At 46.5% G+C, this 22,126-nt stretch overlaps 3 protein-coding genes across 5 annotated transcripts in view; all 3 read left to right on the top strand.

Moving 5' to 3' along the window:
- SEPTIN2 (septin 2) overlaps positions 1–22,126 on the top strand; it is a 122,201-nt gene that overhangs the window by 27,100 nt on the left and 72,975 nt on the right. The gene's annotated exons all lie outside the window — the stretch shown is intronic.
- Positions 1–22,126, top strand: part of SNED1 (sushi, nidogen and EGF like domains 1) — a 76,433-nt gene that overhangs the window by 45,191 nt on the left and 9,116 nt on the right. The window lies entirely within an intron of this gene.
- Positions 11–16,870, top strand: PPP1R7 (protein phosphatase 1 regulatory subunit 7). Of its 3 annotated transcripts, none has more exons than XM_082056229.1 (11): positions 11–143; positions 1,245–1,322; positions 1,490–1,612; positions 5,809–5,864; positions 6,839–6,904; positions 7,498–7,628; positions 8,446–8,608; positions 12,059–12,175; positions 13,144–13,248; positions 14,175–14,261; positions 16,556–16,870. In XM_082056229.1, the coding sequence occupies exons 2-11, from the start codon at positions 1,280–1,282 to the stop codon at positions 16,730–16,732; spliced, it is 1,068 nt and encodes a 355-aa protein (XP_081912355.1). In that variant the 5' UTR covers positions 11–143; positions 1,245–1,279; the 3' UTR covers positions 16,733–16,870. The 3 variants fall into 3 exon arrangements, with proteins under 3 accessions (XP_081912355.1, XP_081912356.1, XP_081912354.1); XM_082056228.1 differs by lacking the exon at positions 11–143 and adding an exon at positions 440–565; XM_082056230.1 differs by lacking the exons at positions 11–143; positions 1,245–1,322 and adding an exon at positions 413–565.

The raw sequence follows: 22,126 nt of genomic DNA, 5'->3' as shown, positions 1-22,126 counted from the left end.
CCAGCGCGGGAGGCGGTAAAACCGATGTGAAGTCAAGAGAATCTGCCGCTCTCTGCTGCTCCTCCTTCCGCCGCCACTACACACGGTACCCTGCTTCGAGCCGCCGGCCCCAGCCGATGTGCCCCAGGTGCCCCTCTCCGGAGGTGGGGGCTGCAGGTGGGACGCCCCTCAGCAAGATGACGGGTATTCTCCGAGGAATTTGTAGGAGGAAAGACGAGGCCGGAAGCAACTCGTAACGCCTCAGCCGCGAGGCGCTGGCGGGGAGGCAACAGGTTCCCCACCGCTGCAGCAGCGCCCGGCGACACGGCGGTTCCCGCCCCGCCGCAGGGAACTACAGCTCCCAGAAGGCCGCAGGGCTCACGCCGCTGCGCATGCGTGCGGGCCGCCAGGGTGCTGCCCCGCCCCCTTGGCGCAGAACCTGTAGGTGTGATTGGCTGGGGCGTGTCACCAGCTGTGAGCTCTGATTAGCTGAGACGACAGTTGAGGCTGTTTCCGGAAGGGGCTGGTGGGAAGAGAAGCAATATGGCGGCGGCGAGCGGAGAGGGGCCGCAGGAGATGATGGATGGTGAGCGTCCACCGGGAGCCGGCACGGCCGCTGGATGGGTCGGGACGGCTCGTCTCTCCGCTCGAGAACCGCCGCTCGCGCACCAGCGGTCGGTGGGGCGACTGCCGGCTTTGTGGGCCATCCGCGGCCGCTCAGCCCCCGGGTGTCCCCCTGGGGGAAGCGGAGCCCTGGCCGGGGGAGCTGGGGCTGTTAGCTGGGCCATGGCGTGATGTCTTCACCCTCCCCGGGGACTTCACGCGTGAGAGGTGAAAGAAGTGGGTTTGTGGAGATCACGGCGAGGCAGAAAGTAAAGATAATAAGAAAGAAATCCCTTGGCATGGCATTGCTTTCCCTCAGGCGACCCGTGCAATCGGAGCAAATGCTAAAGGGGGGCCGAGGACCAGTGAGGAGCTTCAGGTCCCCAGGGTCGGGGTGGCCACCGGAGTTGTGGCTGGGGAAACCCTGAAGGGAACTCACAGGTTGTGTTGTGCTGGGGAGACGATTGTTTTTATCTGCAGGGATTTCTTTTTTTTTTTTTTTTTTTTTTAAATAATGCCTTCACTTTGTGTCATTGGTACTATTGTACGATACCGATTTCTTTTTTTTTCTGAAAGCTTTTAAAATGTAATAGTTCTAATTCCATCTCCGTAATCTTTGGAATTGCACTTCATTGATCTAAGAAATTTCCTTTTTCCTCCAGTCTTCTTCCCAGATTGTTGATTTTAGGAAGATGTGATGGGAGGAAAAAGTGCATCCAAAATCAAAGTAGAAACAAGGGGTAAGAGGCCTTTTATTTAAGACTAAACCTTTAATTTAGCTAACTTAGGATTTTTACTAACTGCATAGTGCTATATGTGAATCCTGGTTATTATGTCTGCTTGCTACTTCTTTCCCCCACTCTACTGCTGAAAATAGCCTAATTCTGCTATTATGTCTCTTATACAGTTGATAAGCGGATTGAATCGGAGGAATCAGGAGATGAAGAAGCGAAGAAGCAAGCGATTCGCTTAGTAACAGATCTCAGTCAGCAGAGCCTGCGAGACGAGCAGAATGGTGAAAACGCCGCAGGTACCTTCCCAGCCTCGGTGATCGCGTTAGGAAGTCTCGTCTCACCACGCTGGCATATGTGTGTTACTCCTTTGTGTTTCTTGTGGCTACGTGATGCTTGTATCTGTGGTAGTGAGCAATGTGAATCAGCCCTCTAGCAATCTTATTTAAAAATAAATAAGTGATAGTGTTATCATTGCTAAAATAAAGCTGCCTTCTTTTTGTGGAACTGCTGATATTAGACCTTTGGTTTTTTTCTTCTTTATCCCTCCACATTTCTCTTTGAAATCTTTAACATCGAAATGCAAGACACCTTTATTGGTACTTTTTGTGTGTGTGTGGAAAAGTAGTGACTTTCTGTGGAAAGATGCTGGAAATATTAATTAGAAATAAACACAAACAGCTCTTCAGAATGCTGCTTTAGTGTATGTAGTTTTTTACCTAAAGTGTTGCCAGATTACATTGGAAAGCAAAGACAACTATTTCTAGATAGACTGAAGAAAGCTTTCAATTTTATTTTTTTTTTATTTAAAAATTCTAAGATATATCAAAACTGTATCTGTTTGGATCCTCTTGACTTTACATTTTTGCTCCTATTTTTACTGTTTGTTTTAGAACATTGGGTAGAAATGTTGACAGTGGTTTTTAAGCCTGTGTGTGTCAGGTGGAGGGGTTTGCTTAGAATTTGTCAAAGCGGATGGCTGTATGTGATCTGGGCTTCTGGTGCTCACTAACTAATCTGAGGTGTACTGACATCTTTTGGGTAGAGATGTTCATGTGATTATTACTTGTCTGGAAATAGAAGTGAACTAATACAGCAAATTTTCTGCAGCAAATTTTAATCCGTTGTGGCTGTGCATCTGCTTAATCAGAATTTGTGAAAATATTTGCCAAACTAGTAAATAATTGTGAGAATTTAAAATCTCATCATCTAACTATAAATGAACTCCATCTAGGAATAATTCATTGTTGAGCATAAAAACCCAAGCCTATATATTAATTAAAAGCTGCTGCGGTGATGTCTGCAGAAGTATGAGCACACACCTCACCAACCACGTGTCCCAAGCCCAAGGCTGTGTGATCCACACGTGTTGTCACTCACAGTTTGCCTTTGTGTCCCTGTAGCAGTGCGTGTTCGTTTGGCTGACATAGTTTGTTGTGTGTTCGAGGCTATATTTTGTATGTTGTTCCCCTGGGAACTTTAACATTACAGAAAATACTTCAAGTGACACCCTTCTATTCTGATGAAAGCAAGAAAAACACATCCAGATTTGGTGGCTGAATTACATTGGATGCTATTTAATGTCATGTCTGTATCGTTACATTTTCTTCTTCCAAACCGTTAGGATTCAGAAAACCTGGAGGGCAGAAACCAAGCAGAGGAATACTTTTGGAACATTTGAGTTCATTTCCACAGCCAGCTTTTGAGTTTCTCAGCTGAAAGGCGAATGAAGAGTTTTCCACCATTTTTTTTTCTCAGGAAAGAAGTAAATAGAGCTCAAGCTGCTGAAATTTCAAATTCGTCGTTTAGCTAATTCTCTGAGGAATAGCGCTTCTGTTTAGAAAGCTTACAGCTTAGTTATTTAGTCTATTTTTCATGCATATGCAGTTAAAAAGTGTAATTAGGTTTCTAGTTGCTTGAAGTGCGTGTAGTACTGTGAGCTTACGTAACTGTAATTCCTGTTCCGTACTGTGGAATTTGGGTTTCCTGAATGTCGTATTTTTTTCCTACATCTGCAAAACTGTGTAGCTCGTGGGCATGGGCTACACAAAAAAATCACTTAAGTGACTTCACTGCCAGAGCACAATGTGTTTTCCCCTTGAGAAACCCACTGCATTAAAAGTTGTGAACTGAAGTGCTGTTTGCATACATGTGTGCAAGTGAAACTGCAGTTCTGTTTGTAAAGTGATTGTAAAAGTGTCAGTTTAGGATGGTTTATGTCCGCTTAGTTTGTAAATAAAACATTGGTTGACAATTCATAGGCCTGTAAATTTGCTAGGACAATTTTTGTTTATTTTCCTTGAGAGAAAATATACTTTAACATTTTCGTGCCAGTACTGATTTATCAGCGTATGTGTCTCAGGCCGCTGTATTGAGAGTGTTGTATACGGAGTACTTAAACTTTATGAGATTTGGCTTTATCACATAAATGCTAGTGCCTCTGTGTTCAGTTTTAAATTGCTTTTATTTCTGTTAATTCAATACACCTACCCTGTGTGATTTGGGTTTGCGCCTTTGGACTCGTGTGCCTTTTCCTCACACTGGCTCTGCCAGGACTGCTCGCTCGATCACTGGCAAAAATACGAGGAGGGGATGTTGATGTTCTTGTATTGATGGAGGTCTCTCACTCTGAGCTACCCTCTGACAGACCCCGGAGTATTTAACACATTACCGAAAACTAATGTGTATAAATGGTCTGTCATGGGTGCTGTGACGAAATGTGTAATCGCATAGAGAAACCTGCCAGCCAAACAAGATCAAAGGATTTTTTTGACTTGAACATCTTTGTTTGAAGATTTTTATTTTTTTTTTTTTACTAAGTGCATGACTAACTTACTGTTGGACAACTTTAAAGTCTCAAAAGGAGAAGTTCCTTTCCCATGAGCACTAACTTACTGCCAGTACAACTTAATACAAGGGCAACAGTTTGGGTTTTTAATGTGATTATCTCGAATAACTGTTGTTCCAAACTTGGGCTGCGTTCCTGTTGGCTGTTACATTCAGCTAGGGTGCTTGTTTGGCCTGGAGCGCTTTGCGTTGGCAGCACTTTGCACCCTAAAATAGGTCAAAGAGATGCAGCCTTGATAGCAGCAGAGTAGGGTATCACCCTGCTGTGCTGAAGCGCATAGCTCCTGATCTGGAAGAAAAATAAGAATATTCAAGTGTTGCCCCCTGCTAAAATGCTGACAGGTACATGTGTGCCTGTCGGTTTTGGTGGCATTTCTATACCGCTGTGCAATGTCACCAAGCCAACAGCTCATTTCGCACCCCCAAAAGTAAAATGTATGCTCGTGGCTAATTAATGCTATAAGGAATGTGAAAAGATGAGGGACAGAGGATTGCTTTTCAGCCTTAACGTCCATGAGTCTGTGGAGTTAGAGCAGCAGCCCAAATACAGCAAGGTCAACGATGGTGTGTGGAGCTATAAAAACCTTGGAGTTTAATGGCAGTATTAAAAACTGCAGTGCTTGTGCTGTCTGCTCTTGCAGTACTGCTTACAACGCCAAGCATCAGTAGGAAAAACACTAATCGTAGGGGATATTTGGCATTTATAAGCGTGTTGTGACTGTGCTGGGCTACAAAAATAGTCATTACTTCTGGGTTAACGGCATAAGCTTGCAGGATTTAATGCAAAGCCTTTGGGATTTAACTAATTGAAGTTCCTTGGATATTTTTTGGTAGTACATTCAGAAGCTACTCACATGAAATAGAGTTTGCATGTTGAATGTCTATCTTGCAAGTCGAATTAGACTTTCTGTGGAAATTGATACAACCAGCACATCATCCTTCAACAAATGGGAGTTGAGTATGAATTATTCAGCGTGAATTTATCCAGTAAGCTTCGCTCCCTCGTGTGCTGTGACAGAAGCACAGCAAATGTTGGGCTGTCTTCCAGAGTATAAAGGCATTTCCCAAGAAAATGTATGCAGTGTGATAAACAATGTTTTTAGCGTGTTGGTGAGTTCGGTCAAACAAAAGAAGGGAGATCCAGGCAGCAGTGCACACAACGTTGACAGAAAGTGCCAGTGTTTATGAAAGAAAAACTGAAGGGTGGGATTGCTGAGGTGCTTGGTCATTGCTGGTGCTACCCCTAGACAGTTTAGATTCCCGCCTGGCAATGTTGGTTTAGGTTGTTGGAGGAGCAGACGCTTTGGGTGGTGTGTCTGTGGAGGGATCGTGGCCCTGAGTGTAAAGCGGAATCCTGCCCAGAGCAGTCTTAAGCCAGCATTAGTCAGCACAGCACAGGCAGGCTGGGGATGGGGCTGTTCTTTCTGTCTTTTGCATCTAGGCACGGAATTCTGTTGTTAAGAACGCTTTTTTTCACAACTTGTCGTGATGAAAGCTAAGTAGCTGAAGTGTATTGTTAAAGCAGCAAGCTATCTGAACTGTGCGTCTCGTGTTTTTCCCCCCATTGTCTCTCTGGGTGTCAGCCGCTGTAATCGTGCCATTTGCTGTCAGGTAGGAGAAGTTTATAATGTATTTGCTTCTCCTGCAGGAGATGCGGAGACGCCGGTGGACATGGAGACTATTAGCCTGGACCCAGAAGCTGAGGTAAAGGCAGGTTTTTGTCCTTATGGGCTTTATACAGCAGCGAGAAAAGGTGGGCAAAGGCAAGCATTGAAACCTGGTTAAAGATCTGATTGTTCTGAAGGTGCTGGCTACTATGATCTTACCTGCAATTGATTCAGAGCCTTTAGATGAGGAGTAGATGTGTTTTATTCTTGATATGTTTTGTTAGTAATTTAGAAATTTCAATGAAGCCTGGAGACACTGGAAGTGGGGCTATGCTGCAAGCATTATATATGGGCTCTCAGCTTTTGTAGAATATAAAGATATGAACAGAACCAATGGCTGCTGTCAGACCTGTGATTTGTAATTGGTGTGGCTGCTTAACCAGCCTTGTGCCTTGACATCAGCAGCCTCAGAGCCTGGTAGATGGAGAGTTTTTGAGCTTGGGTGGTCAAGTGCTTTATTTCTCTTTGATTGCCTGACCCACAAAACTGCAACATCTGGGGCTGGATGGCACAGATGTGAAGTACATCAGCTGATTGCCAGTGCAGAATTAATGTTCACAAAACCACCAGATTATTTGAACTCTCAGTGGTTCCTGTTCATCTGAGGCCTGGAACTGGAAATAGCATAGTGTGTTCCAGTAAAGCCCTAGCAAAGTAGCTAAGAGAATTTTATACAACACTGAATTCATACTGGACGTCAGAATTTGTCTGTCTCGGTGAATTCAGAATTTACTGCACCAGTTTTCTGATTGTGGTGAAACAATGCTCAGAGTCAGGGAAGGGCTCTTTCCTTTTCACAGATATTGTGTTTGCAGCAAGCAAGCTTGGGTCACATGCTTCGCCTGTGGTGATAAAATCATGTACCAAATGTGATTTTCACAAGCTCTTTGAAGGGAAGTTTTAAGGAGCTACACATTTTATAAGACTACAATTCTACTTAGAACAAAGTACCAGGTTGGTCTTCGAAGAATGTCTTGAAACAACTGCTGAGTCTCTCCATTTCTCTTTCAGGATGTTGACTTGAATCATTTTCGAATTGGGAAGATTGAAGGATTTGAGGTGCTCAAGAAAGTGAAGGTAACAGTCCCAAGGAGCAGAGAATGCCTCCTTGGAGCAGGAGATTGTGCATGTCTGACCTATAAGAGTCTTTTTTAATGGAGATTTTAACAAGGTCACTTCACGTTTAACTCAAGTAGGCAGTATTGACCATTGGTCAAGGGGTAATAAAAGTCTTGCAGCTTTACAAGTTGGTTTTGGAAGTGGATGAGAGACAACACATCAGGGCTTATCCTAAGAGATACATTCTGTACTTGCACAGCAGGCTTGACAGAGAATAACGTCGATTGGAAAGGACCTCTGGAGATCTCCAGTAAACCCCTGCGCAAAGCAGGTCCAGTTAGAGCATGTTGCTTAAGGCCGCCTGCAGTCAAGCTCATGAGTATTTCCAAGTATGGAGATTACGTAGCCTCTCTGGCTTGCTGTTCTAGTGTCTGACCACCTTTGTGGTAAAAAGACTTCCTTCTGTAGAGTTGGAATAAAACAAGGCAAGATTCTATTTAAAACAAACAAAGAAAAACTTAACGGGGAAAAAAACCCAAAGCAAAAGGCGTTATGTGCTGTCATTCATATCCATTTTCCTCTTTGTTTTTAAACTTTTCCCCAACTATTAGACTCTATGTCTCCGTCAGAATTTGATTAAACGCATTGAGAACCTGGAGCAATTGCAGACCTTGCGGGAACTGGATCTCTATGACAATCAGATTCGGAAGATCGAGAATTTGGAGTCTCTGGTGGAACTTGAGTGAGTGCAGGGGAATCACCAGGATGAGGTTGCAAGTGGTTTGCTGCTCACTGAGTTACTCATGCTTTGCTTACTCTGGTATTTATCACCTAGGCCTTTCTTATCATTCATTTGGGTGCTCTGTGGAGGATGATGTCTGTTCTCTATTGGTATTTAACCTGTGCTGTAAACTGGGACAGTCAGCTGGAAGTGAAATGTGTGCAGTATAATGCAGCAAGAGCGACAGGCGGCTGCAGCTTCCGTGCAGATGCACTCAGACACCCCTTGCTCTTGGCAGTGGGAGCTCCATGTAACAGGTTTTTATTCCTGCAAAAAATTATAAGATTTGAGGTGAGACTAGGACTTTTTTGGGAGGGTGTTAGGGAAGGAGTGGGGCTCTGCCCAGTACTGGGCACTTGTCTGTGATGGTTCACAGAGATGCATTACAAAACAGTTCCCACTGAAGCAGGAAGGAACTGACCTGCTTCCCACAGTCACATCTTGTAGGCATGTACCGTTCCCAGGGAACGTGCAGCACTGCAGCTTGCCTTTCTCCCATGCGGCGGCTCCACGGCTGGCCAGCACCATGGCTATCTTCTGCATGCAACAGATTTTTTCATTTTTTTTTCCCTGCCTGACAGGCCATAGAATGATTTTGAAAGTTGTATTTGTTGTCATTTCTGATAAGAAGAAATGGTACTTATGACTCTAGCTTCAAGGCCTGGCAGAGTGCCTGATCTCTGCAGATAGCGAGGTTCCCCACCAATTTCCAAATGCCTTTTCCAGAATCATCCGTGCCTGGTGGACTGAAGAGACCTTTTGTTTTGTTTTACCTCAGGATCCTGGACATCTCCTTTAACGTTCTGCGACACATTGAAGGACTAGATCGACTTACCCAACTTAAAAAACTCTTCCTTGTCAACAACAAAATCAGCAAAATTGAGAATTTGAGCAAGTTGCAGATGCTACAGATGTTAGAGTTGGGATCCAATCGGATTCGGGTAGGCTTGCTCTACAAGATGTGAGCTGGAGAGCTTTTTGCTCTCTGGTTTGGGATTAGCCTTTTCTGGACGTGCACTTCATTGACTTTTACTTGCAATTTTGTTTTTATCATTCTAGCCATTTACTGTGTAATTGCTTATTGCTGTTCATGCTGGATCCTTTCATTGTATATGCATGTAGTGCCTGGCTACTAAATTACTTTTTAGAAATTTCTCTCTTCAGTGAACTCCTGCATCCACTGTGTGTTGCCTTTTGCAGATGACGGTTTCGTCCTGCTACAGAGCCAAGCCTATCAAAACTAGATATTGCTGGTTTCTCTTTGCATTCCTAGGGACTGTGTCGATAAAACCTTTTGAATGCAAATTTAGTTCTAGTTTGATTTGTATATGTAATTGATAACCTGCTGCATTAGTCAGTCTCACTCAGGAAAAATATTTTCTTGAGACTTTGCCCTGAAATGCCTCAAAAACTGATACTGTACTGCTGATAACTTTTTTTTTTTTGTGCAGTTTGTGACCTCTTCAATTTATGTCATTTAAAATCTATGCCACTTAAAGGAAAGCAGTTCTGGTCTCTGCTGTCCTTTAGGTGTGCTTTTCTGCATTTTGCCCAGTTTGTTAAGAGAACTGGTGAAACATGACACGAAAGACCCGCAACATGCAAAGTAAACTCTGACTTTTTTTAGAGGCTTTTTCCAATTATATACATTTTAGAAAATCCTTGTTACAGGTGAGTGCATTCCAATCTGAATGTTGCCTAAGTTTGCCCTCCCCATTTACAATCTCTGAAAAATTCCTTGTTGTGCTGAAAGAGCAAAGTAGGAAAATAGCTGTTGGTCCTCTGTATTTCAAGCCTTGTGGAAGCACAGTTCTCTTTTCTAGAAAGGAGGAAGCTTCAGCTATTATAAACAGCCTTTTACAGCAGAAATGTTTGCTGCTTTTATGAACTGCAAAAATTTTATTATGCTCCTAAACTGGACTGACTTCTTTCCCATCTGAATGAATTTCTACGTTGGAAATGAAGTTACTTAGGGGAATAAATCTTAAGTGTGAGAACATCAGTCAGATCAGATCAGGAATGATCAGGAACCCTGGAGTTTGCGTAGGCTGGAGGAACCCGCCTTAGAGGGATACACTTTCCTTTATTCAGAAACATAACAGGCTGAGCACACTGATCCTGACATTTTAAAAGCTGGGTTGAGCAAAACTGTTCTGTATTCTGTATCTGAGCATCATTACCTCGTGCAAAAAAAAAAATCCAGCTAGATTTCTGAATTTATACTTAGGCGGTTCATTTGTCATGTTGTCAAGCCAAAGAATATCTTTTAAACAATGAGGTTAGATTTATTTTACATGTGTTTTCTCAGTGTTCGGCCTGAGCTTATCATCAGAACAGAACAACCAAAAAACCCAGAGTTATCACTATATGGGTAACACAAGCTTCTTAAATTACTTCATTTTTAGTATGTTTTTCTTTTTTTCCTGTTGGTCTGTTAATTCTGTTCTGGCTTCTTCCAACTGCGCTGCTCTGTGCTTTGAGTTGCTTTACTGGAGTGAGTAACCTGTGCCTGGACTAGGCACAAAGACACACATCTGGTTATTTGGGGGCGGCCAGAGCTGTATTTGTCACTCTGTCGGCAGGGCAGCCTGGCCGTGTGCTCTGCGGGTCGGGATGTCCTGGACCCCTCGATGTGCGCGCTGTCCAGGCAGCGTTCCGGGCTCCGGGACGCCTTGTGCGCTCATCTCCTGTGTGTTAAAGCTTCTGCTGTCATGCTGGCTTACTCCTTTTGCTGCACATACCCTGGAGTCTGTCATGACTTACTAATCATTTGTAGTTCTGTTCCTTTTCTACAAATGGTGGGGAAGCAGAACTATGCTTGAAATGATGCATTTTTATGCTTTTTTCCCAAAGTTGGACTGAGGCAAGCACTTCTTTATTTCTTGTGGGTTTTTTTTTTTCCCCTCATTTCCATCCATTTCATGCTCTCACTTCAGCGTGACTTTTTTATAGCTTTAAGTAGGTATTTTTTCCCTGATTATTTCTTCTCAGTATTCTTAGAGTCACATGTATCTCCTCCTCAGGGCTAGTGGAGCTGCCAACGAGCAACAAATCTATTATTTTCATGCTAGGTCAGAACAGGGGTGAGTCCCACAGGCTCGAAGAAGAGTGAATCCAAATATGAGCTGATGCTGAATCTGTTGGCAATTGTGGGATGGAGATTGAGAAGCTTCTTTCCTTTCCAGAGTGTATCTATAAATTCATGTTGTGTGTGGTTGTGTCCGTCTTCCTCTTCCTTTATACACACGCAGGTAAACGTGCACACACACGCACACACAGAGTAATCTAAGTGGTGCTAGGACTGTCTCACCAGCACTGCTGGTCTCTGAAACTCTGCCAGGCAAGAGGGATGTGGAAAAGGTGAGATGTCACAAGGTATTTGAGCACAAATGCACAGCTGTGTGTGTATCTGTATCATCTCTATCTTTATTAACTGTTCTTCTGTGAGCTGAAGTCTGTTTTTAAAATTCTTGTCTCCTTTAACAGCACCTCTTTTTTTAATTTAGAGACTTTCCCCTGAAAAAAACAAAACCAAAAAAACCAAAAACCGCGTTGTTTTCTTACTTTCTGTTTCCAGGAGTCTTTTCTAAGCCCACCCTTTTCCCATTTTCTTGCCCTTTTTTCTCTCTTCTGTTTATGCTTTCTGATGCCCCTTCCTTTGTAAATAAAGAATATGGTTCTTGATGCATCACAGAAATCTCTATTTTCTGCCACTGAAGACTGAGCTCAGGACCTAGACTGGTATAGTGTTATATGTTCTGCCAGTTGCGTGTATATTTAAAACATGTACATCACTTAAATTAGTGTTTGTGTGTTCTACCAGTAGCGTGAATATATAGCCAATAGCTAAATATGTTAACACACACCCCCATGAAACAGTTAACCTTGCTTATGACAGAGAAACTGTTGTGCAGAGAAGCTCAATAGGTTGTCTCTGGCTGTGTTATGTAGTCACAGAATTTAAAAATTGTGTTTTCTCCTCCCAGATTCTCTTGCCATTCACTAGTGACATGCTTTTTCTTGCTTCACAAATGAGTATCTCCTGCCCTGGATATACCTCATGGCCTGGGAAATGTCGTATTCAGTGCTCCCTGAGCTTTTTCATTCTCTGCTCTTGCCTTCTGGATTGTGGAGGCGACAGCCGGGACAGAGTGATGTGACCCTTGCTGCAAATTGGTGAATGGGATTGCCACAAGCCAGCTGTCACACAGGGTCACTGTCACTGCACAGAGTCCTGCGCTCGCTCTGCCCTTGGGTCAGAGGGGAGCCCCTACCTTGTGGGCACTTTGTGTGCTGGAGTTAGCAGGCTTGTGTTTCTCAGGAGTGCAGCTATAAAAAGGTTGGAGTTTTGCGTCACAGCAATAACAGAGTCTCCTGTGGTCCTTTTGCAGGCAATTGAAAACATCGACACCTTGGCTCATCTTGACAGTCTGTTCCTTGGAAAGAATAAAATCACCAAGCTCCAGAATTTGGATGCACTGACAAACTTGACTGTGCTCAGCATACAGGTACTGGTTCTGCTTTATACTGTTGAGTTTTGAACAGCCTTGGTTACATGAACCACCTTGTAATTCATTATAGGCTCTTCTGAATTAGCAGGTCTTCAGTGTTTGAGTCGAGCTCCTGTACGGGAAGAAAGTGTAATGCTGTCTGTGCTGTCTTTTCTCATCCTTCCATACTAAAGGAGATTGACGGACACTGTTAAAACGATAAAACAAATGTTGAAGAGAGAACAGGAAATTAATGTTATCCCCAATTTCCTTCCTGAAATGTTGTTTTCTAATATACTACAGTAACATCAAATGAGTTATGCCAGGGAAGTTGTTACAATGGCAGTGGGCTCAGTGTCTCTGCCTTCTTCCTGAAGAGGGAAGAAATGTGAACAAGCCTGTGCTAAATGAAATTCGTCCTAAATGAGCTATGGAGAGTTTCTTCCTTTTTAAAAACTGGAATAAATGATACTAAACTGATTTCTTTAATTGAGTCTCCTCATCCATATGACAACGCTAGTGCATTCTAAAATCTCTCATAACTGTCGGTAAGAAAGTCATGCTTGCTACGCTTTGTAGTACCTGTATGCATCATTATTCTGTAGGACATACAGAATTACATATCACAGAATGTATTTGGACTCAAGTGCTGTAACTTCCCTTCTGCCTGTTCCATTAAGAAACCTATACAATCAATGCTATTAACGTATAGGCATGTTGTTTCCAAACACACCAAGTGGAAAACTTTCAAGCTACAACTTTTGATGGGAAGGTCAGAGTCTGATTCTTCCAAACTTTGACTCCCATGGAACTTCCTTGAGTGTCAGTGGTACAGAGATCAAACAAGCTGAGCTCATAAGATCAGTGTGGACCCAAGCAGACTGGTTCCCCTCCCCATCCATGTTTCAGATAAATGCTTTTTCTCCAGTAACACACTTGGGCTTTGGTTTGTTTAGAGTAGACTTAAACCACTGTTGTGCTTTCAGAATAACCGTCTGACCAAGATTGAGGGGCTACAGAGCTTGGTGAATTTGCGTGAGTTGTACCTCAGCCACAACGGCATCGAAGTCATCGAGGGACTGGAGAACAATGTGAGCAGGTTCTTGCTGACTGTGTGACAGAGTTGTTGCCCTAAGCTGCTCCCGGTAGTGCTTTTCTGGAAACTGTTGTTCCTCAGCTTCCCCAGTTACACGTGGGGTCCTGAGTCTCTTGAAAAGACTGCAAAGATTTAAGTATTTCTTGAGTTAAAATATATTGTGTGGGTGAAACTCCTCCACATCGTCTGGAGTAGAATTGTTTGCATGACCTGGGGGGTGAAGCACAAGACGCAGTTAACGCAGCAGCCTGGCTGATTCTCAGCAATGAGAAGACTGATGGCCAGAGCTGGCTGTCCCTGCCACAGCCTTCCAGACAGGGCTTGGTAGATAACCTTCTGTTCAGTAGGACAACAACTGGAGCTGGAGTAGGAGACGAGTGTGGCACATGGCTTGCCTTCGTGTTAGTATACGTTTCTGGACAGGACTGGTGTCACAGAAGCCTGTAGTGTTTTCTTCCTCACCCAGCAGTAGATGATGTTGTTAGTGAGCAGAAACAATCTGGAACTTGGCTGTGTGCAAGACAGAAAAAAACTTTTTTCTAAAACTGTGTAGTTTCCTGCTGCAAAAAGCTTGTTCAACTCTGCTGCTTGAGAGGACACTTACGACCTGATTTTTAACGGATTCCTCTTCTTAATCTACTTTGAGGAAAGCTCACTTTTTAAGAGCCCTTGGCTGGCAGTTGCCATCCAGCCAGTAATTGCTTTCATTTTTGTCACATGGCTTCTGGGAGGTCAGTAACCCAGCTTAATTAAAAATGGTCTTCCTTGCTATATTTAGGCAGTGAAGCTCCTGTGCTGTGTGTAACCAGCTGGCAATAATGTGTCTTTGCTTCTGACAGTTTCCAGCTCTGGGCCTGAAAAAGGCGGGACAGGGAAGATGAAACAAAACCCAGTCTAATGTTCTTGTGTTTGCTTGTCTAGAACAAACTCACAATGCTGGACATTGCATCCAACAGAATCAAGAAGATTGAAAATATCAATCACCTAACAGAGCTGCAGGAGTTTTGGGTAAGTGCTGACTGGAGCTGTTCCGTGAAATACCTGTATACCAGTGAAAGAAACCCTCTGATGGAGAGCAGGGGAGGGTGGTGTGCTGGTATGGCTTGGAGTAAACTCTTGTTCTGGTGACCAGCTTTAAGATCTTGATGGTCTCTGTGCATAGAGTATGACAGTTTTCCCAAGGGAAAGAGCTGAGCTTAATTTTTTTTTTTTGCAGGGCTCTGCTTAGTGTTAACAAGCCTGTCTCTGCCTAGGAAATAAGCCTTCACACTCATGATAGTTATGAAACAGCCCTGCTGTGTCCTATTTTTGCAGATCTCGTCTTTCTTTAAGTGAGCATGACAGTGTAATGAGGGAAGCTGATACCTCACCACTGCGCTGGAACACAGAACCTGCTTAGGGCAGAGTCGCTATGTTCGTGTTGTTAGACATATGGAGAAAAGGAAACCATCTGCTGGTTTACTTCCATTCCTATGAAGTAGATAAGTGCTTAGGGTTGCTTCTCTTTCTTTCTGGCACCCTAAATAGGTAAACCCTTTGTCATTTCTAAGTCTGGTCAGGAAAAATGCAGCGATACGCCCTCCTGAACCATCGGTGCCCTGCCACATGGGAGGGAGGTGTGTACAGATCTGCTCACGTTTGGGGGAAAAAGCAGCAGGTGTTCATGGGTTGCCATGGGCTTTAGCTTTTGTAGAGTTTCTGCATGTCAAGGCTGAGAATAAGAGCTGTGCTGCTTAATATCTGTCATTTGGAGTTCGGTTATTTAAACTCTTGGGATAAAAGGAGTGGGGAGCAGCTGCAAATGAAACCAAGCTAGATCCTGGAGTCGAGCCTGCTTGGACCATTTTCCTCATCTTGCAGTGTAGCTTGCAGGCAGCTAGTGGTGTTATCTGGCCAGGCCTATTCCATAATGAACTCTTTAAATAACAGGAGCTGAGAAGCCCGTTTAATGGGGCATCTTCTGGGTGGTAAAAATGAGACGGTGCAGTGTGGCTGGTGTGGGAGCTGCTGTGATCCTCTGCAGTTTCCTCTCGTCCCTCTCTGCTGTTGCTCTGCTGATAGAGGGCCTTGCACAGCTGTTTCCACTTGTGTTATTGTAGAAAGTAAAAGGGTGATCCTAACCTCATTGGACTTCTTCGCAAAAACACTGGTGTGTTTAAAGAGTCCTTTGTCAAAGCAGAGCACTGGACGGGATCTGTTAGCTGAACCCAGAAAATGCCCTCCTGGCTTTTTTTCCCACTTTAACGCTGTTTTTTTAAAAAAAGTGCTTTTTGATAAGGAGCTGGGCAGATTTTTTTCCTGATGTGAATGAGTGTTGCATCTGCTGATTTATATTTTTTTCACTGGCTGTATTGTTGAAGCCACATAACAAAGTCCTTTAACACCTTAAGGAGGCAGAATTTCACATCCTAGATGCTGTGGGAATCTTCTGGTGCTTTCCCCGGTGGAGGGACTGGGACATCTGATGGCCAAGGGAGTGGCCTGAAGTAACGCTGTGACGAGCTGTAGCAGAATGAAAGAGCTAGCAGGTTTTCTTTGGAGTTTCCAGTGGGCGCCTGGAGCGAGGAGGGGCAGTTGTTGAGGAGGCCAGAACCAATCCATTGGTTTTTTTAAAGGTGGTGTTGCTGCCTCTGTATCCAAAAGCAAAGGGTGGCTGACGGCACTGGGCCACCTTGTGTACTTTGCTTCGTTGCCCAGCAGTGGGAGCGTTCATCCCCTTGCACAGGGATTCCTTTGCACTCCTGCGCTGGCAGGAGAGGCTGAACCACAGTGCTTGGCGCTTTCTCTAGAGTGCAGAAGCAGTTTTCCGGGGGGAGCAATGTCACTTTTCACATCAGCTTGGGACCTATTTTTAATGTTTTGTGGAAAGTTGTGAAAGTAAAGGTAGATGTCACAGGGGAAGAAAGTCTTGATGTAAAGATTTCCAACCCTTAAATGAACAGCGTATGTGCTGGGACACTGTATGAAGACACTGTCCCGCTGCCTTACTGGGCCTTTCCCAGCGTACTGCTCGGGCTGGTTATGATGGCTGAAAGGTGAAGCATTTGACCACCAACCCAGGCCATTGTGGGGAAGCTGGAAACAGTGAGGGTGGGGGTGTGAGACGGGACAGCGTGTCTCAGAGGTTACAGGGGGAGGAGGATCATGTAGGCAGGGTCGTCTTATATGCCCATGAAGACTGTACAGCGTTTTTGCCCCTGGGTGTTACAATCCTGAGCAGCGTTGATGTGGCTGGGCTCCTGCTAAGCAGGTGTAACTTGGGAGTGTCTGTTTGGGTGAGTGTGCCTGTGTGTGCTCTGCAGATGAACGATAACCTCGTGGAGAGCTGGAGCGACCTGGATGAGCTGAAAGGAGCGAAGAACTTGGAAACTGTCTATCTGGAGCGAAACCCCTTGCAGAAGGATCCCCAGTACCGGCGCAAAATCATGCTGGCCCTCCCGACTGTCCGGCAGATTGATGCCACGTTTGTTCGATTCTGAGTGTCCTGCTGCCCCCTCCTGCCTGCCCTCCTCGGAGAAATGTCCCCGCTGGGATTTTTATCCACTTACCACTCCCCAGGTCTTCAGTACACTGACAGTTGCAGTGCAAATGGTCAATAAAAAGCACTGAATACCAGATCTTGCGTACAATGCACTCATTGTTTTTGAAATGTTGCTATTATTATTATTAAATCTTAACACAAGAGACTTCCTTGTGCTTGCATCTGTTATTTATGGGGGAGATTTTGCCAGACAGTGTTTGCAACAGATTGAAGCCACTTGGAGGTGCTTGCTGACCGTGTTGACTGTGACACACCCTCAGGTTAGCAACATCCTTGGAAAAACATCCATCTCCAGGTCCAGGCTTGATGGTGATTTGTGAAAATGTGAAAAGACAATGACTGTGATGTGCAGAAGGATTTGAGATGCCCATCCAGGCTATAGAGTGTGAGTCAGTGCTAAATATCTGCTTGTAAAACCTGGGGGTGGGGGAAGCATTAGCCTTCCTGTAGCAATTTTTACTTTTTTTAAACAGCTACAAGCTCGTTAGAGGGTTGAGGACAAACAGCTTGAGATATGAAAGCAGCTTGAGGATGTATGTGCCTGTGTAAACTACCAGCCTTCGTGGAGCTGCTGTTAGTCCTTCCATGTGTAAATACTGCTGGTGGGAACTGGAGAAGAGCTGAAAGGGAGTGAGATAAGGGGCTGTGGGTTCCTCTTGAGGAGGTGAGGGGGGCCAGTCCACCCTTACACATTCGTCATCGGTTGTGGCTTCGTGTGCCTCCTGCTGTCCCAGGGTTTGCCAGAGTACAGTGTGGCAGAGCCGGGGCGCGTGGCTCGTCCTTCCCGGGCTGTGCAGAGGCCGCTCCCAGCGCAGCGCGTGCTGGATGCAGCCTGCGGCTCCTCCGTGGGCACGTCAAACACCCGCGTGGAGCTGAAAGGCTCCACGGACCTCCGAATTTTTATTGAAAATGGGCTGGACCTACTCCAGAGGGAGCCATTCGTTTAGTATGACTTCCAAGATGCCCTTCATCCTACAAACGTCATTGAGGTCCCTTGGTAGAAACTTGTGCTGGAGTCCCTCTGCCTGGAGTGGCAGGTGCTTGGACAGCGGTTTCGGCAGCGTGAATCTGGAGAGGAACGAGACGCAGCCCTTGGTACGGGGGTCAAGTGGGATTGGTACTGCTGTGGGAAGAGACAGCAAGATTACTGGGGTCTCGTGAAAGCTGCTGTGTGTCGCACCGCTGTACATCTGCCTGTTGTTACTTATCTGATCTCTGCTGAGTCACAGCCGTCATCTTCCAGCTGCCAGTGCCTGCTGGAGCTGGCTTTGTCTGTGCTATGAGTCCCTAAGCACTTCTGCAAATAGAGCCTCCTGTAGTATTTAGGAATTAGTCAGGACTGCTGTGGCAAATGTATTCAGCATTGTCTTGGCATCATCGTTTGCTTGTTATTAATACTAAACTAATACAACTGATATTGATATGTTAATACTACCGGTCAGCAGGGTGCAGGTCTGGTGGCACTTTGTTACAGATGGCGTTTACACATGGGGAACGTTGTGCTTCCACTACATACAGCAATGTGGTGTTGCCAGCCCTCTGCACCTGACTTTGATCTGGGCAATTGAACCTGGTACCTCCAGCGACTGGAAACCCTCCCTGGGAGCCCTTGCCACCTGCCGCCGTGTTTGTGCAATGGCTGTGTCACCGCTGCAGGAGCAGCTGCTGCCCGGGGCGTGCCAGCCTTCGGGAACCTGCTCCTCAGTGAACTGTGAGTATCCGGGAGACATTTCCAGTGTGGTGCAAAGCAATGAAATGTGTATTGTAAATATGAAAGCTGTTCAAGGGATGTGTGGGTTTGTAAGTTGTCGTGTACGTTTTCAAGTTCTCTGGCAAAAAAAGTACAATTTCTGTCTGCTTTTTAAGTAAATAGATCCCTTCTCTCTGTTAGGGATTGGACCAGAGACAACAGTGATGGGGGGGTGTGAGTGTGAGCAGGAGATGTGCTGATCACTGCACATCAGCCTCAAAGGTTTTGTTGGGCCATTGCCCATCAGGGCTGTGTTCCATCCTGCTGCCCTGCCAAACTACAGAGAACGGCTAGAAAAAAAAAGGCAGGGCTGTTGGAAAATTTGCTCTTGGTGGTACTTTGATTTATTCTGAGCTGGCATGGGTTTGAATCTTTGAAAGAGTGGGCTGAATCCCTTCTTCAGTGGGAGACTGGCAGTACTGAGTGGCCAATGTGGCCCTGTGGAAGGTTTTGGAGGTTCCCTTTGCAGGCTATGTTGCTTTTGCTCATCGGGCACAACTCTGCTGCTGAGCGCAATGCCAGGGGACCTGCTGCGGTGGCTGGAGGATCTGCACCCTGCAGTGCTGCTGAACCGGGCTGGGTCACCTCATCCTGCCCTGGGTGCGGTGGTTGGTGGCATGAGATGCGTTGACCCCCGCACAGCTCAATGAGCTTGCCACGGTGGCTATAAAAGCAGTGTCTTGGCTGCTCCGTGGCCATCATGACTGCACATGCACCTTGTACCCTGGGCTGCTGGCTGGCAGTGTGGCCCTTGGCTGGCAGCGCCTGGAACGCAAAAACACAGCTGGGTTTTTCATTTTTGCTCCCCAAAGCTGACAAACCTGGCAGAAACTTTTCTCTTTTGGGTGTGAGGTGAGCACAGTGCTTAAAGTTGGGCCCCTCAGTTCCAGCAGGACAGGGAACTGCTGGAGAGAGTCCAGCGCAGCCACCAAGATGCTGAAGGGAATGGAGCATCTCCCGTGTGAGGAAAGGCTGAGGGAGCTGGGGCTCTGGAGCTGGACAAGAGGAGACTGAGGGGGGACTCATTCCTGGGGATCAGTATGGAAAGGGGGAGTGTCAGGAGGATGGAGCCGGGCTCTTCTGGGTGACAACCAGTGACAGGACAAGGGGCAATGGGTGCAAACTGGAACACAGGGGGTTCTGCTTGAATATGAGAAGCAACTTGTTGGGGGTGAGGGTGGCAGAGCCTGGCCCAGGCTGCCCAGGGGGGTTGTGGAGTCTCCTTCTGTGCAGACATTCCAACCCGCCTGGACACCTTCCTGTGTAACCTTATCTGGGTGTTCCTGCTCCATGGGGGGATTGCACTGGATGAGCTTTCCAGGGCCCTTCCAGTCCCTGACATTCTGGGATTCTGTGAAAGTTTCCCTGGTGACCAAAAATTGTTGTGCCTTGGCCAGGCACCGGACCCTCCCGGGTGCAGGCGAAACCTGCTGCCCCTCTGCATTTCTGTCTCTTGTTGCCCCACCGAGCCATGTTTGCCCAGGGCCATTCAGGTCCCCACCTCCAGCCCAAACAAAGGCTGCGCCTGCTCCAGGCGGCTCCGAGGAAGGTGGTTGCAAATGAGGAAGGTGCTTGCAAACCCATTCTCCCCTCCTCCTCCTCACGCAAATCTCCATCCCTCTTATGCAGGAGCCTGGTGTTTCCCAAGACGGGAAACAGTTGTCAGCCCTGGGTTTGAGCAACTGGGCGGCACTTCCCGCTCCCTCCCCACCTGAGGAGAAGCAGGCGAACAGCGGGAGGCTCCTTTGGCCCAGACTGTGCCAGCGCTCCGCTCCGGCACCGTGGAGGAACAAGGCGGGCAGGGCCCCTGGCAGCAGGTACGGTAGAAAAGCTGCTGGTTTGGGGTCTCACTGGGAGCTGCGGGAGCAGGACAGGATGCGGCACCACCCTGGGCCTTCACACAGCAGCCTAGCGGGTCTCCAGCCGTCCCGCTGCTGCCAGCCACGCTGTCCCCTCCGGCCCCAGGGCAGGGCCCGGAGCTGTCTGTGCCCTGAGATGTCACAGGGGTCAGCTGAACGGGTTTTTTAGGGCTGCAAGGATCTGAGGGGTCTGGAGCATCTTTCAGATGAGGAAAGGCTGAGAGAGCTGGGGCTGTTGAGCTGGAGAAGAGAAGCTGAGAGGGATCTGATCAATGGGATCAGTATCTCAGGGTGGGTGTCAGAGGATGGAACGGACTCTGTTCATGGTGCCCAACGCCAGGGTGAGGGGCAACGGGCACAGACTGAAACACAGGAGGCTCCATGTGAACATGAGCAGAAGCTTGTTTGCTGGGAGGTGCCAGAGCCTGGCCCAGGCTGCCCAGAGCGGGTGTGGAGTCTCCTTCTCTGAGACATTCAAACCCCCTGGACCCACCTGTGTGATCTGCTCGGTGACCCTGTGGTAGCGGGGAGGTTGCACTGGGGGTCTACAAAGGTCCTGCAGCCCAGCCAGGCTGGGATTCTGTGTTTGTCGCTGTCTGTGGGAAGTGCTGACCAGTACCTGAAGCAGCTCTGTGCCTCGTGCTCCGGGGAGGCAGGTCTGGAGCTGCCCGTGTGCTACAGCTGCCAGAAGGATTTCTGGGTACAACAGAGGCTTTTTATGGGGTAGATCAGCCCAGAGCTTTAGAGGACACATGTGTGTTTCCTCAGGGAGATTTTGCATTTGTCGTGCATCAGCCCAGCCCCCCCAGTTTATTTGACTGGGGCATTGAAAGGCCGCAAGACCCAAACCAAGTGAAATTTTGTGGTGTCTAGCAACTGTTTTCACTTGGTAGGAGCTGCAAAGGGCATAAATGAAGATAGATAGTATTTGGCGCAAGGTGTGGAAGTTTCAAGGGGGTTGGCTGAAGGTGCCCGGGGGGACTGAGATGCTGGAAGGGAATTAGTCCTTACTGTAAGAGCAAGAGGCTTGGTCCCATGACTTCTTTGCTTTGAAGAATGGGTTTCTAATGCTTTTAGGTGAAGTTACCAAATGTCTTCTTCCTGCTCTGCTGATGCCAGAGTAAACTTTTGTATCAGAAGAGCTCTGCTTGTGCGGGTTGTCAATGGCTTCTGCGAGGGGCTCTTTCACCCACCTTGCTTTTGGCCAGGGGCACATGGTGATTTGAGAAACTGAGACTGTCTGGAGTTTCTTCTTTTACACCACTTGCCTCGAAAGTAAAAATGAAGAGCCACATGGTTTGGAGGAGCAACCTGCCATCATTAGTAATGCCAACTCCATTTCCTTGCTGCTCAGCAACGAGCTCAGAGCCCCAGTGTGACAGGCTGTGGCTCTGGGCACATTGCGTGACGTGATAATGAATTGGGCCCACAGAGCTCTGGAGACATGGGAATGCATTTACCCCTCTCTGTTACTGATGGAGCTGGTTTCCCTGGCTGACGTGTTGTCCTTGCTGTTGGTGGTGCTGCTGGTGGCTTTTATCCAGCTCTTTGGGATGGTCAGCTAAAGCACAAACATCTGACTCAAGGAGGACAAAATCAAACCAGCAGCTCTTGCCTCGATCAGTAACAGTCTTCATGATAACAAAATATGTCAATGAAGGACACGTGGAGGTTCCTTGGCTCCTTTTTTAGGTAGATGGTGCATTGGAAGAGAACATTTTTC

Source organism: Streptopelia decaocto (genome assembly GCF_964273445.1).
Source record: "Streptopelia decaocto genome assembly, chromosome: 6".
Taxonomy (NCBI): Eukaryota; Metazoa; Chordata; class Aves; order Columbiformes; family Columbidae; genus Streptopelia; species Streptopelia decaocto.
Note: the sequence above shows the minus strand (reverse complement) of the source record. Positions and strands in the feature narration are given on the sequence as shown.

Excerpts from the sequence above, each read along its gene's own strand:
- PPP1R7 (XM_082056229.1), top strand. The coding sequence starts at position 1,280 with ATGGGAGGAAAAAGTGCATCCAAAATCAAAGTAGAAACAAGGG. Across the intron at positions 1,613-5,808 it reads GAATGGTGAAAACGCCGCAG|GAGATGCGGAGACGCCGGTG; the intron begins GTACCTTCCCAG and ends CTTCTCCTGCAG. Across the intron at positions 7,629-8,445 it reads GAGTCTCTGGTGGAACTTGA|GATCCTGGACATCTCCTTTA; the intron begins GTGAGTGCAGGG and ends GTTTTACCTCAG.